The sequence below is a fragment of the Heloderma suspectum genome, chromosome 1 (genome assembly GCF_057233095.1).
Source record: "Heloderma suspectum isolate Gila_16-S chromosome 1, 16-S_ref, whole genome shotgun sequence".
NCBI classification, from domain to species: domain Eukaryota; kingdom Metazoa; phylum Chordata; class Lepidosauria; order Squamata; family Helodermatidae; genus Heloderma; species Heloderma suspectum.
Genome location: NC_139458.1, coordinates 213,197,172 through 213,212,890, shown reverse-complemented (window position 1 = coordinate 213,212,890; position 15,719 = coordinate 213,197,172). Strand labels below are relative to the sequence as shown.

At 39.7% G+C, this 15,719-nt stretch overlaps 1 protein-coding gene across 5 annotated transcripts in view; it reads left to right on the top strand.

Moving 5' to 3' along the window:
* Positions 1-15,719, top strand: part of NDUFS1 (NADH:ubiquinone oxidoreductase core subunit S1) — a 24,720-nt gene extending 9,001 nt beyond the window's left edge. For 4 of the 5 annotated variants that reach the window (XM_084818504.1, XM_084818475.1, XM_084818494.1 and 1 more), the window contains 15 exons: positions 1,128-1,204; positions 1,567-1,648; positions 1,738-1,868; positions 4,109-4,294; positions 5,169-5,303; positions 5,876-5,990; positions 7,312-7,457; positions 9,009-9,137; positions 9,852-9,981; positions 10,100-10,260; positions 11,466-11,620; positions 13,260-13,435; positions 14,393-14,527; positions 15,134-15,206; positions 15,396-15,719. In XM_084818504.1, the coding sequence (XP_084674630.1) occupies positions 1,128-1,204; positions 1,567-1,648; positions 1,738-1,868; positions 4,109-4,294; positions 5,169-5,303; positions 5,876-5,990; positions 7,312-7,457; positions 9,009-9,137; positions 9,852-9,981; positions 10,100-10,260; positions 11,466-11,620; positions 13,260-13,435; positions 14,393-14,527; positions 15,134-15,206; positions 15,396-15,487 (1,923 nt within the window). In that variant the 3' untranslated portion in view covers positions 15,488-15,719. The remainder of the gene's footprint in view (positions 1-1,127; positions 1,205-1,566; positions 1,649-1,737; positions 1,869-4,108; positions 4,295-5,168; positions 5,304-5,875; positions 5,991-7,311; positions 7,458-9,008; positions 9,138-9,851; positions 9,982-10,099; positions 10,261-11,465; positions 11,621-13,259; positions 13,436-14,392; positions 14,528-15,133; positions 15,207-15,395) is intronic. The other variant, XM_084818513.1, reaches the window with a different exon arrangement.

Sequence of the window (15,719 nt, the reverse complement as noted above, 5' to 3'; positions counted from 1 at the left end):
AAGATACTCTTGGGGCCATGCCTCCTCTTCAGAACTGAAAACGCTTTAGGCTTGGAACTCTGCCCATCTTGTGTGTGCATGTCTCGAATCTGGACTTACTCATGGTCTTGAGAAGAACTTTTAAGGCAAATGTATGCTTTACTTGCCACTTGGGCTGCCTCCTGAAAACCCTTCCCCATGTTTGGCAAAGACATTTAAATACTTCTACAGTATATGTTAATCTAAATCAGGAATAGGGGGAAATTTGCCAAAAATTGTGTCCTAGAAGTGTGAGATAAGTAATTTTGCAGAACAAAATTACTTAGGGGTAAATCTGTTTGTGGCTGCATGCCAGCAGTGGGCAGGGTCAGAGCAAAAAGGGGCGGGGCTGGAGACAACACAGATGCACACTCCCATTCATCTATCCTACCCCCCATCCCACATCTTCTCTCTTTCTCTTCCCCGTTTCTCTTCTTCTGTTCCTTCCTCGCCACCCTGTATCAGTAAGACTTTGGAGAAAAAGCTTTTATTGGCACCACTAGAAACTTTGTTTAGAGCCTAATTGCTGTGTGTATGGATCTTTCAGGAGAGTTGCAGTGCATGAGGAAGATTAATGGTTTTTTAAAAGCCTAATGCTGCATATGAGGGTTGGGGCAGTGAGAGGGGAATGCTCTGGGCCAGCTGGCCCATGTGCTGGAGGTTTCCCACCCCTGCTGTAAATGCTTGCAGTGGTCACATGACTGCAGGGTCCACTGAGTAAAACATAGCTGATTTCCCACGTGGGCCATATCTTCTGGGAAGACCATAAGCAGGGTATGAAGGCAATAGTTATCTCATGTTGTTGTTCTTCCCTCTCCCTGCAACTGGTATTTAGTGGTATATTGCCTCTGAACATTGCCTCTTTCCAGCTCTATAATATCCTTTGAGACATATTCTAAATGTGGCTGCACAATAGATTTGTATAAGGCTATTATTGGAGGCACAGTTGTGCCTCCAATAGATAAGGCAATCAGTCAAAAAAGGATTTACAATACTGACAGCACAGTGTTTATAATAGAGGAATTTAAGTGTTAATTCCCTGCCACTTGTTCCCTGTGCATACTTGTTCACAAATTTAGTACTGATGCATCTTTCTAATGGATTTGTAGCCAGTAGCTGCTTGTGCCATGCCGGTGATGAAGGGGTGGAACATTCTGACAAATTCTGAGAAGTCCAGGAAAGCGAGGTAAGCTGCATCTGACTGTGTGCAACTCGCAGTGCAATCCTGTGCATGCTTACTCAGAAGTGAGTTCAGTGTGACTTTAGCCCAAGTAAGTGTGCATAGGATTGCATTCTTAGTCTTCAGTGTTAGAACAGTATACTAATCTAATGTCTGCCTGGATGCAAGTCTTTTCTTTTAAAAAAATCTGCATTAAAAATATAACTTTAACAAACACACTTTCTAAGGGAAGAAAGGGACAAAAAATTATTCTTAAAATGGGCTATTTTAAATTTTTTCTTTCATGTATCCCAAGTTTAAAGTGTGTTTTTAATATGTTAAATGCCGAATAAGTATGATTCTTACTTTTACTTGCTGGCCTCCAACAGAGAAGGTGTAATGGAGTTCTTGTTGGCAAACCATCCATTGGACTGTCCCATCTGTGATCAGGGAGGGGAGTGTGACCTTCAGGTATAGCTTTTAGGATTTTTTTAAAAGCTATTTGGAGTGAAGCTCTGCTTCTCAGTCACATATGCCAATATATTTTTGGTTGTCTTTAGGACCAGTCAATGATGTTTGGCAGTGATAGGAGTAGATTTCTGGAAGGCAAACGTGCAGTTGAAGACAAAAACATTGGCCCACTGGTGAAAACTATCATGACCCGGTGCATACAGTGCACACGATGCATCCGGTAAGTGCTGTCAGATCTTGTTCACCAACAGAATGTTATATATGCTTTTATGTTGCGATTAGGGGAAATTCATCAGTCTATTAGTGTGCATTTGTATAAAGTTTGCACATGTGTGTTTATGTTGATTGCCCTGTTTGGGTCACTAGATCTAGTGAAATCATCCAGCAAAGAAACAGTGCTTGGAACAGAGCATCGTTTGTTCGGGTGAATTGTATTGATAGTTACCAGTGGAAAACTGGATATGGAACAGATACTACAACATCCATTAGGTGACCCAGAGTTGAGAACTGGTGATGTCCCTTATGGCCATCTAGCAGAGAAAAGCAGATTCTCAGTCTTTGCTGCAGATTGGTAAAACAAAGGCTATTGGCAGGATGCTGTATGTTACATGTGATGGAAAATGCTTATGGTTATCCAAAGGAATTGTTAAGGAAGGTCAAGGTCTCGCAGCCACAAATAAGGAAGCTGGTACCCATCCGCTTCTGCATGCTAAGTGTGCTGTAAAACATGATTTCAAGTCAGTGTCGTTGGCAGTGGAAGATACAACAGGCTGATCTTGTGCTTAGCCTTCAGTAGCCAAATGCACTGTGACATTTACATGTGGTATATGGTACAAAGACCAGGACTTGGGTTATCAGCATAAATGAAATAGTGTCTACACCTGGAAAGTAGGTGCGCATCTCACTGTTGGGACTGCTTGCATTCACTGGATGTGATACTTTTAGTGCCTTTCCAGGACAGAAAAACTTAAGGGACTGAAGCCCATCTGCTATGTAATATTTGGGTTGGCTATTAATGGCTGAGGATAAGCTGGTGTGGGGTAACTTTAACTTGATACAGTATTTTACATTTAATGGAAACTGGCTTCGTTGTACATTTTAAGTTTTATTTTCCCTAGAAACCTAGGCTGGGGTGGTATGTAGTAATAATAATAAGTTCTATATTTTATTTATTACATTTCTATACTGCCCAATAGCCAAAGCTCGCTGGGTGGCTTACAAAGATTAAAAACATTAACAATACAGCATACAGAGGTTATAAGCCATTTATATTAAAAACACATGGACAGATAAGATCTAGGGCTCTATATACTTGTTTTTATTTATTACTTCAACATTTTTATACTGCCTTTCAGGACAAAAAGCTCTCACAAGATGGTTCACAGGTAAAGCAATAAAAACACAATATATAAATAAAACAGCAGCATAAAACAATCAAATTAACAATAAAAATGCAGCAAAATATAGACTGGTATTATTCAGCTAAAAGTGGATCAGAACACCCAGGTCTATAAGGCCCATTTTAAAAACAGGGAAGGAGCCAACTGAACTTCCCATGGAGAAGAATTTTACAGGGATGGGCCCACCACTGAAAAGGTCCTGCCAACCTGATGGATCTTTTTAGAGCACCCTTGAGCAGGGCCTGGGCAGTCATAGAGCAGTCATAAAGATTGGGCAGGTTCATACAGGTGTAGGTGGTTCTTCAAATAAACTTGCCTCCAGCTGTTCAGGGCTTTAAAGGTAACAACCAACACTTCATATTGGGCCTGGAAATGTACTGGCAACCAGTGTGACTGGTACAGAATTGGTGTTACATTGTCTGATTGATTAGCCCCATAAGGAACAGAGAAAGATGTAAGGAACGGAGAAAGATGCATTTTGTATAAGTTGAAACTTCTGAACCATCTTTAAAGGCAATGGCATATAAAGCACATTACAGTAGTCTACTCTGGATGTAACCAGGACATGAATGACTGTAGCAATGCTCGTGTTTTCTAGAATGGGATACAGCTGACAAATCAGCTGAAGCTGTAAAGGTACTCTTAGTGGCTGATGCCACCTGCACCTCCATAGGTGGCACCAAATCTGCAAGAACCCCTAAGCCACATACTTGGTCTGTCAGGGAGTGTAACTCCATCCCAACAGCTGTTGCACACTTCCATCCAAATCAGCAGGTTTTCCCACCCACAGAACTTTTGTCTTACCTGGATTAAGCTTCAGCTTTTTTATTTTCATCCATCCTAAAACTTTTGAAACTTGAGTTTATTTACTCATCAGTTGTTATAACAGTTCTTTATTCAGTAGCTGGACCTGAACTTATTTCTATTTCTATGAATACACAAGGCCTTTGTTACAAATCCTTCTTTTTGATTGCATGCAGTTTTTGTTTCCCTAGAGACAAAGAAACACCTACAAACTGGCATTTAATGTGTTACCATGTTATTATACTTTCTTTACCAGATTTGCAAGTGAGATTGCAGGGGTTGATGATCTAGGAACTACAGGAAGAGGAAATGAGATGCAAGTTGGGACTTATATTGAAAAAATGTTCATGTCTGAGCTATCGGGCAATGTGATTGATATTTGCCCGGTAGGTGCCCTTACCTCCAAGCCATATGCATTTACTGCTCGACCCTGGGAGACAAGGCATGTATCTTTGCTGATATTTAAAATGTCACATTACATATAATCTTTTTTATGCCGTTTGTTAAATACCAAATATGGAGATAGGTTCAAATATGCCAACTTAATTTTTTTCTTGGCTTTTGGACTGCATTTGAAATCTTTGAATCTTGATCAGAAGAATCCCAATAAAACTGAGCTACTACAAAAAGAATTTTTAATGGGTGGGGGATGGGCTTTCAGAACACATTCATTGGCAGTAGTGCAGTGGCTAGAGTGTTGAACCGGAAGTCAGGAGATCTGGGTTCTAGTCCCCACTCAGCCATGGAAGCTCACTGGGTGACTTTGGGCCAGTCACAGACTCTCACCCCAACCTGCCTCGCAGGGTGGTTGTTAGGATAAAATGCAGAGGAGGAGGATTATGTATGCTGCCTTGGGTTCCTTAAGGAGGAAAAAAGGTGAAATATAAATATGATGAATAAATAATAAACTGGGAGAGTTTACCCACTATAAGTTAAGCAAAGCCCTGGTTTCTTTCAGAGTCATGCACCACCTACTTCATGCCAGGCAGTGACATCACTAACAGTGTCCTCTTATTCCAGATGAGCTGTTGTACAAGCAGAAGTGCTCATCACTTCAAGTTGCCACTTTAGGCTGCTCAGGATGCAATATTGAAGAAGGAGGTGGCAGTCCTTTTATAAGCTGCATTTATCTTGATTGCTGCTAGTTGCTGACTGCTGTTTTGCAATATAACATAGGAGATGAGTTACCTGAAATCCATGATCAGAATTGCTGGAAATAATGGCAGCATTTGGGAATCTTTAATTTAGGAGATCTGTTCTTCAGATACTAATATTTCCCAAATTTCTGATGATTGGATGCTGTGCTCTTCCCTTAGGAAGACAGAGTCCATTGATGTTCTCGATGCAGTAGGGAGTAACATTGTGGTGAGCACTCGAACTGGAGAAGTGATGAGGATTTTGCCAAGACTACATGAAGATATCAACGAGGAATGGATATCTGATAAAACAAGGTGTCTGTATATAATTGACTATCTTCTCAGGGAGTCATGATATTGTACAAAAATATACAATTGTAGTACTTCCTTTAGTCCTGTGCTTTAGAACCTGTTTAGGAACTATTTGTAAACTTGTCTTGATAGTATTTCCTGTTGCTGTACAGACTGTCAAAACTAAGCTCTTCTTTAGTTATAAGCCATGTTAGGGCGCATTTTCCCAAGAAAAATATGGACTGCTCTTTCCTCTTGAAACCATTGTCATATTGGGCAGTGCATACTTTTCAATAGGATTGTGCGTACTATGTCTGGTTTAATTTTTACATTGGTACAAGGACAAGAATGGGAGGTTTTCTACCTTTTTATGTGTGCCATTTGTACTGGAGTGCCGGTTCTACATGAACAAAACAGTGTAAGCATATCTCTCACAATAATGACAAAATAATTGAGTGGTTTTTTTAATTGCTGTTCCTAGTTTTGAGCAAGTGGTATTCTGGTAGTTGAGAGTTGAAATAGGTGGTGTCAGGTGGATTGGTCAATTGGTAGTTCAGCAGTTGCTTTATATAATTAGCTTGGTCTTCACTCTCCAGATTTGCTTATGATGGTCTGAAACGTCAGCGTCTTATTGAGCCAATGATAAAAAATGAAGAAGGGCTGTTTACTTATGTATCTTGGGAAGATGCCTTGAGCCGGGTGGCAGGAGTGGTAAGAACATTTTCTTCTAACAGCGCATTCTAACAGCGCACTGTTGTCCAAAGCTTACACATTACTTTTAGCAGTACTTTTGAACCCTATGAAATGAAATTACAAATAAGATTAGTCACTTAATAATAGTTCTTATAATTTTGGGGAGTGCTGCTTTCTACATTTCAGAATTCAGTGGTTAGCTGCATTGCACACCTTGCAGTTAAGGGCTAGTTCAAGAACATGCTTTGCATTTTGGGTCATGAAAACCCCTTTTGGATCTGCAGTACCATTTTTATATTTCAGAACTGTTTTTCCCACTGTGCCATTGTGCTTTTTATAGACGTAAGCATTCCATCGTATCTCCATTATTCTGTGAAAACTATTTTGGCTCACCTTATTCTCTGTTTTTCTGTCTTGTGGAAGATGAATTTCCTGTTATCTAGGACTGACAATATTTTTCTTTCTTAGAAAACATAGAGTATTAGATTACAGCAACAAATGTATTATTTCATGGCATCTTGTGTTTATTTATTTTATTTTATTTATTTCATTTCTATACGGCCCAATAGCCGAAGCTCTCTGGGCGGTTCACAAAAATTAAAACCAAACAGCACACAATAAAACAATTTAAAATATATAGAACATTAAAACCACAATAAAACTTAGCAGCAGTGCAGGAATTTAAAATACAGATTTAAAACAGCAAAGCTAAAAGTCTAGAAAGCTAAAATGCTAAAATGCCTGGGAAAATAAAAAGGTCTTCACCTGGCGCCGAAAGGAATACAATGTAGGTGCCAGGCAAACCTCACTAGGGAGCTCACTCCACAGCCAGGGTGCCATAGCAGAAAAAGCCCTCCTCCTAGTAGCCACCCGCCTCACTTCCTTTGGCAGGGGCTCACGGAGAAGGGCTGCTGACGATGATCTTAAGGTCTGGGCAGGCACGTATGGGAGGAGGTGATCCTTCAGATAACCTGGCCCCAAGCTGTTAAGAGCTTTAAATGTTAATACCAGCACTTTGAATCGGGCCCGGAAATGGACTGGCAGCCAGTGCAGCTGAAGAAGTACTGGCGTAATATGAGCTCGCAGGCCAGTCCCTGTTAACAATCTTGCTGCCCTATTTTGGACCAGCTGAAGTTTCCGGACCGTTTTCAAAGGCAGCCCCACATATAACGCATTGCAGTAATCCAGACGAGAAGTTAGCATAGCATGGATAACTGTAGCTAGGCTATCTCTGTCCAGATAAGGGCGTAGTTGGTATACCAGCCTAAGCTGATAAAAAGTGCTCCGTGCCACTGAGTTCACCTGTGCCTCAAGTGACAGTTCTGTTTCCTCTTCACAGTTGCAAGTTAGCCAAGGTAATGATGTTGCTGCAATTGCGGGAGGACTGGTGGATGCAGAAGCTCTAGTATCTCTCAAAGACTTGCTGAACAGAGTTAACTCTGACAACTTGTGCACTGAAGAGGTTTTCCCTACTGCAGGTGCCGGGTAAGATAATGGTAATAGATAGCCTATCCTTAGGTCACTTTGAGTTGGTCAGTATACCTTGATAATTCTAGAAGCTTGTATAGTAGAGGAATTCATGTAGGCTTCATTAGAGACAGATGTAGGTTCCTACAATGCCTTTCAGTCCAGGCTTCTACACTGTTCTGCACAAAATGCTGTGCTACCTATTGTGCTTCCATCATTATAGAAATTGTTAATTGAAGGTATAATGTGAAAGTTGAGAGCTCTTTTTATAGAAGTGAAAATGTTCATCTGGTTGTTTCAAAAAGCATCTCTCCAAACTGGGGGAATGGGCATTAAAATGACAAATGTGATTCAATGTAAGCATAAAGTGATGCACATTGAGGCAAAAAATCCTAACCTGCTATGTACTCGCCTTCCTCAACCTGGTCCCCTCCAGATGTTTTGAACTACAATTCTCAGCATTCCTGACGATTGGCCATGCTGGCTAGGGCTGATGGGAGTTAAAATCCAAAATACCCAGCGGGCGCCAGGTTGGCGAAGGGTGACATATACACTGATGGGGTCTGAACTGGTGGTGATTAACCAAGAAAGTGATTTTGGGATTGTGGCAGATAGCTCAATGAAAACCTTGACCCAGTGTGTGGCTGTAGTGAAAAAAGCAGATTCCACACTGGACGTCATTAGGAGAATAAAAAAAATAAAACTGCCAATATCATAATACAAATCTATGGTGCAACGTTTGGAATACCATGTAGAATTCTGGTCAACGCACCTCAAAAAGGATATTGTAGAGCTGGAGAAGGTCCAGAAAAAGGCCACCCAGGTGATCAGGGGGTTGGCGCAACTATCCTATGAGGAGTGATTACAATATTTGAGGCTTTTTAACTTGGAAAAAAGGGAAGTAAGGTGGGATGAGGTGTATAAAGTTATGCATGGTGTACAGAAAGTAGATAGGAAGTCTTTCTCCTTCTCTCATAATACTAGAACCCAGCATCAGCACAGGAAGCTGTGTGGTGGGAAATTGAGGACACATAAAAGCAAGTACTACTACAGACAGCAAATATTTACGCTATGGAATTTGCATCAAAATGAAGTGATAGCCACCAATGCAAATGTCTTTAAAAGGAGATTGTACAAATTCATGGAGGATAGGGCCATAGCTACTAGTCATGATGTTTATATATTACTTCCTGTGTCAGAGGCAGTATGTATGTCTCTGAATACCAGTTGCTGGTGAACACTAGTGGGTGGGTGCTGTTGCACTCCTGTCCTGCTTGTGGACTTTTCATAGGCATCTAATTGGCCACTGTGGGAATAGAATGCTGGACTAGATAGGGCTTTGGTCTGATCCGGTATAGCTGCTCCTCTGTTCTTCATTAGTTTAACTTGCTGCCCAATAGAAGTCAAGTCTGGGTGGACAATTGTTAGGATTTAGCATTTTAACTAGTATTGCTTTTGTTTTAAACTTAAAATAAAAGTATTTTAATAGAGCTATCTACGAGTCCTTTCTGTTGGAATTCCATGTCACAATTATATTTTCACTGATTGTTTTGTGCATTCTGTTTATAGAACAGACCTGCGATCGAACTACTTGCTTAATACCAAGATTGCAGGAGTGGAAGAGGCAGATGTCCTGCTTCTGGTTGGCACTAACCCACGCTTTGAGGCACCACTGTTCAATGCCAGAATTCGAAAGAGGTTTGTAGTTCCATGACATTTGATTACTGTATTTCTGCAAACTACATCCTGAGAAGGCATACTGGAATTTCACCTGTATGGTCCTGTCAGTCATGAACATAAACCGGAAGTTAGATTTGATTTGAATGTCATGTATTGATGGCCATGGTTATTGTATTAATGCAGTGTGCATTAATGGACTGTGTCTCTTGTGGTCACCATACTAAGAAAAGGGCGTACTTTTGAATAAGAAATGCAACAGTTTCAAACAGGTGTATATTGCATTTAATAAAATTACAAAACTCGTGATAAATTTTAAGCAGTATGTAGCTATGTTAAAGGAATGGGCCTCCATCCAAAAATGTTGAGTTCTGTGTGTGTACTGAGATTGCGTTCTCTTCTTCTTACAGAGGTGTCCCATACTGCCTAATGAACTGCCCCTGAAAATCTGGGCAGCTTCACAAACATCTTCTGATGCCATTCAAGAACCTGCTTATCAGTTTAGGGTGGGGAAAATGAATGCAAAGCCTTGAATGTGTCTGGGTAGTATCTGTTGCCTTAGAACTTAGAGGCTCCTGTAATTGTGTGTGGTGCAGGTGTCAAGTTCAGCAACTTCTATAGAAAGCGTTCTTGCAAGAATGTATCGTATAAAAATGAATTCAACAGGCACAGTTCTGTCTGCACACTGCAAAACCTTGTGTCTTAATAGTGTGTTGTGTTTTACTCTATTTTCAGCTGGCTACACAATGAGCTCAAAGTGGCTCTTGTGGGCAGCCAAGTTGACTTGACTTACACATATGATCATCTGGGAGATTCCCCACAGATACTTCTAGACATTGCCTCAGAAAAGCACCCATTCAGCAAGGTATCATTAACAAATATTCAGTACTTCTGTTTAAAAGTTTTCTTAAATGGTCTGCTGGTCTAGTATCCTTGCTATGTATTGACTTTCTCCTCTCTTGTGTCTTGCTCCATTGACACAGGTCCTGACCCAGGCTAAGAAGCCTATGGTGGTGGTTGGCAGTGCAGCACTTCAGCGTAGTGATGGAGCAGCTATTCATTCAGCCATTTCTACCATTGCACAAAATGTTAGGACAAAAAGTGGAGTTGGTGCCGAGTGGAAAGTCATGAACATTCTTCATAGGTTTGCTCAAAGTTGATGTATCTGTCCACCCCCACCCACCCTGGTCCATGGTAGATATGAAGACATCTGCTGCACACCTTTTGGTTACAGCTCATAGAGAATTATTGGAACATGATGGGGAAAAAATCTTAACTGCCACTTTGATATAGGACCAAGCATTTTGACAACTTTGGACAGAGTAAACTGGTATCTAGAAGGGACCGTAGCCCAGTAATGTGCCTAGTAGGATATGTGTAGATACATGCAGAACAAAATACAAACTTATTTTCAGAACCAAACATTGATTTATTATTACATTTATAAACACCCTTCATCCACAGGATCCCAGGGTGGTGTACACAACATCAAAAACAAAACAACATGAACACAACTTCAGATATAAGAACTCCTTTTCCCTGTACACATTTGTCCCAAATTAAATCTCTCGCTGCACTTCTAAATGACTGCATACGTGCACATATTTTCTATACAACTGTAACCTAGAGTTTGGAAAGTACTTCCAATAATTACGGAGCTTTGTCTTATTAGCTTTCAGAATATTTTGTAGTTCTGGGTCTGAATAAGTAACTTATGGTTTCATACCCTGAACATTTTAGAAATTGTTCCCATTTTAAGAGTGGAACTGTTCATAAATATTGTCACAACTCATATTTATCAGTTTTACCGGAACATGTGCTGCTTTGCTGTAAGAGGACCATTTTCCCATCATAAACTAAACTTCAGGAAAACTCATTAAGGGTATATAAAGCCTTAAATGTCTATGTCCATTTAAAAATTATATAGGCCTGCCTGAATGGAAATAAGAATGTTTCTGTTTAACAAGTTGCATATCCTTGCAAATGGATATATTTAAGGTGCTAATACAGTCTATTCTACACACCTCAATTTAGAGATGAGAGAACTGTAGACCTATAGCTATTTCCTTCTATAGGGTCTGCAAGGTTGTTCCAATGGACATCATTTGTTTACATTATTCCTTAAAATTTTTAACTCTTACTATCCCTTTTCTAACCCCTTCTTCCCCTTTTTGGCTTGTTTACTACATTTGGTTGTCTTCCTTTTAGCAAGACATAGTTCTACTCAACAAAGTGTTTTTGTTTAATTATAACAAGGGACACTTGACAAAGAGATTACAGGACTGAGATTTTTAAACTTTTAGTTGAAGAGGAAAAACTTGGGTGAAACAGTAGTTTCTTCCTCTATAGGGTTGCAAGCCAAGTAGCTGCTCTTGACCTAGGTTACAAACCAGGAGTGGATGCAATCCGGAAGAATCCTCCCAAAGTGCTGTACCTCTTAGCGGCTGATGCAGGTTGTGTTACTCGTCAGGATTTGCCTAAGAATTGCTTTATCATCTATCAGGGTAAGTAGCACTATAATCTAATACCTTACTTTTGCCCATAAATTAAGAAATGAAGTTAAAATAAACAAGTTAAATCTGCAAGAGCATGGACTTTGGAGTCTGAAGTGCATTTTTGGCTAAGGACTTAATTCCCAGTTGTGCTATCCATAGGTGTTCCCACTGCAGATTTTTCTACTGGTTCTTTGAAACTGTCTTTACACAGTGTAACATCTTGTCATAAGCTCACCATACCAAGCATCAAGTAAGTGCTTAGAAAGTACAAAGCATTTCTCCATTCTTCTGTCTTTCCCAAAAGCCTGTCTAATAGATTTTTGCTTTATCAACCATCAAAGCTATGGAAATTATAGTACCTTTCATATTCAGTTTTCATGACTTGAAGGCTAATAAGTAGCTTCTGTTCATCCTGCTAAAAGCACCAGTAGCAGTTCTTAGCCTTGGCACAGAAGAAATTGACTGCATTAAAAGTTTCTTGGCAGTGCTTTCATTTGTTAGGGATAAACCTAACTTCAGTGTTTGCCTTGTGGTTTATCCCTAACAAATGAAAATGTGGGTGACTCTGGCACCCTGAAACTGAAAAAGTTTAAGCCAGATGAGTTACAAGGGTAAGAGACCTAATTATTTAAAGCCTCTCCTGAGAAGAATACCATTTGAAAGAATTGAAGTATCACATACCCAATTTAGGGTGCAATCCTACACATCCTTACCTGAACTCAATGGGATTTCCTTCTGAGTAGCTATATACAGGATTGCACTGTTAGAGATGGAAGACATTTCCAAAAGAAATCTTATCCAATCAACTGCCTTTAACACTCTTATTGAACAAAACATTGAAGAGCCTTTTAACTTAAAATAAACTGGCTGATCCTGTCCGCAAGCAAATTAATACACCGCTGGTATTGGGAGAATGATGGCTTTTATGATGTTCAGAGATAACACACCATGAAGCAGAGCTGAAGCAAAAGTGCAGTTTGCGTTCCATGGGTGGTAAGGGCTAAGAGAGTAGCTGAGGATAAAGGAGCACAGAATAAGAATAAATAATACCTGGCCAGAGAGAAGTGGATAGTGTAAATTCAGGATATATGAAGTTATTGGGGAAGAAAACAGCTGTTGGCACTGGGGAAGATTCTAGCACTACAACTGGGAAAAATGTTAAAATTGAGAACTTCTTCTGAAACTTTTATACAGAGATTTAAGCCTGGTTTAATATTAAATATTTACAAAGCAATAAAAGACCTATATCTGTAGTGATATCTGCAAGGACTTTCTTGAACATAGTAGTTATATTAAAAAATGCATCAAGGCTACAGCTAAAGAGGTAAAAACAGGATATCCAAACACAAGATCTAACCTGCAGACTTTAGCCTGAAAGGTAAAAGTAGCCTTGGGGAAGAATGATAAAGCTAAAGGCAGCTGAATAGAGAGACTAGAGGTTGTGTTTGTATTGGTCCTCAGAGTGAAAGAACTACCGTAATCTTTTTTGTTGCTCTTAAATGCAGTAGATACATTTAGGGCGCAATCCTTTGCATGTTTAGACAGAGAAAAGGCCTACAACTCCCAGCTGCAATTAGACATATTACTTACACATAGTTGCTGTGAAGTTTCTTATTGCTATTGACACTTCTGTTGCAATCTTTTCCAGGGCACCATGGTGATGTAGGAGCTCCTATGGCTGATGTTATTCTTCCAGGAGCAGCTTATACAGAAAAGGCTGCAACCTATGTGAACACTGAAGGCAGAGCTCAACAAACCAGAGTAGCAGTAACACCACCTGGCATGGCAAGAGAGGACTGGAGAATTATTAGGGCAGTCTCTGAGGTACTACAAGTCTGCTAGAAATGGTACCTTCTAGTAGTTGTCTTTTATTTAATGCATGTATGTATTGCCTTTCTGCTAAGGCATTTAGCGGTTTACAATTTTAATACTAAAGCCAAAATAGTTATACAAGACAAAATAATAAACAGTTGTCACAGGTTATGTTGGTTCTTTTCAGAAGCCAATGGCATAAGCTCCCTGGCTTGGGTTTCTCTTCTGCCTTCCCCTTCGGTCTTTAAATAGTCCTTGGGAAGATGGGGAAGGAATGTTCTTTCCAGGAGCTGATGGCATCAGCTCCCCAGCCAGAGCTTCTCTTTTCAAATATTTGGAAGCTCTGTTGGACTGCAGTCTTCGAAAGGTAATTGCTATAGAATGCAAGTAAAGGCTTTCAGCAGGGGTGGGCAACTTGTGGACCTTCAGATGTTTTGGCCTACAACTCCCATGATCCATCACCATTGGCTATGCTGGCTAGGGCTGATGGAAGTTGTGGCCCTCCAGATGCTTTGGCTTACAAGTTGCCTACTTCACCTTTTAGGAATATAGGTAATATGTCTAGTGAAATGCATTTTCTTGAATGATGAGATTCCCTAGAGAAGGCTAGTAGAAGACTGTGGGTTTTGCTTTACTGCTTCGAATATAGTTAGTTTGTACTGCATGCTGCTATTATAACATTTGGGGCCAAACATACTATAACAATTCTTGTTGGGACACTATACACAGCAAATATGTGAACTGTTTCCTTTTTAGTTCTACTTATGCCAAGAAGAAATTCTACTTTGTAACATTGTGTAATTTAATAACTGTGTTTTCAATTAATATGATAAGACTTTGATCACAACTAACACTTCTGAAATTACCATAATGTTAAGCACACTCATTGTAAATGTAGGGCTTTAACAGAAAGGAACATACCTGCACCTGATCATGAGTTTGTTCCTCCCTCCTCATTTTGTCTTTCAGTTGGCTGGCATGACCCTGCCTTACGACAATCTAGATCAGGTGAGGAGGAGATTAGAAGAAGTGTCGCCTAACTTGGTCCGATATGATGATGTGGAAGAAGCCAACTACTTTAGTCAAGCAAATGAGCTGTCCAAGGTATGATGTCTTTTAACCAGCTATAGTAAAGTAGAGATGCATTGTTTACTTCTGAAAAGTACAGTGTGCCACCTGGCAAATGAGAATAACCATATTTCCAAACTGCTCTATTCTTTCTTCCTTGCCATCATCAAATTTGCTGTAGTAGCCATTGGCCTTGACAACTTCCAGGTAGACTTGCCATATAAAACTTGTCAAAAAGGTTACAATAAAATTTCCCATGCAGAATCTTTCTGCCTTAATCATTCTGTTTGAAAAGATTTTTATTCAGTACAATAAAATCTTAACTAGAATATCAAGGAGTCACACCAACTACCCTGATTATTTCCATTTCTTTAGTCTAGAGTTTCCTTGCAGTTAAAGCAAACAAACGTGTTCTAGAAGTCACAAAAATGTGAGAATCTACCTGTAAACACAGATTTCCTGATGAGACTAGGTTGGTAATTTAAACAAAATGTTTTCAAAGAATGTTTTCCTTGGCCTATCATAAGGGGTGCACCAGGCCATAATGAATTTTATATTTCCCATCTGATTCAAAATATGGACACATATCCATTGGGGAGCCAGGAATTTCATTATGCTTGCCATTCTTTCTTGCAATTGCAGGCAATGAATCAGAAGCTTCTTGCTGATCCTCTTGTTCCACCCCAGCTCACAGTTAAAGACTTCTATATGACAGGTAACAGTCATACCAATGTTAACGAACTTAAACATATGGATGCATAATTATCTCCTGTAAACTCAGTTAAGAGGTAAACAGGTTATGTTTCACTTCTGTATGAAATACTTAATTGCTGAAAAAAGAAGAGTGTTATTTACTGAACATAAGTCTTAGACTTCTATATTTAAAACATGTTTGTCTTTGCAGATCCTATTAGTAGAGCATCACAAACAATGGCTAAATGTGTGAAAGCTGTTACAGAAGGAGCTAAGGCAATTGAAGAGCCCTCCATCTGCTAAAGAATGAAATCCTAGTACCGGAGTCCATCAGGCACTATTAACAATTGACTGATTTTTAAAAGTGATTTTGCAATCTCTTTAGGTTCCCACTTGCTTTATGAATGCAAGTAAAAGTTTATTTAAGGCCACCTGTCCAATGTGCATTTGGTAATTACGTTCAGCACAATATTATATGTACTGAGTGTGTACAAACATGATGTAAAATTAAAGTGGTTTTATATATGCAAGACTA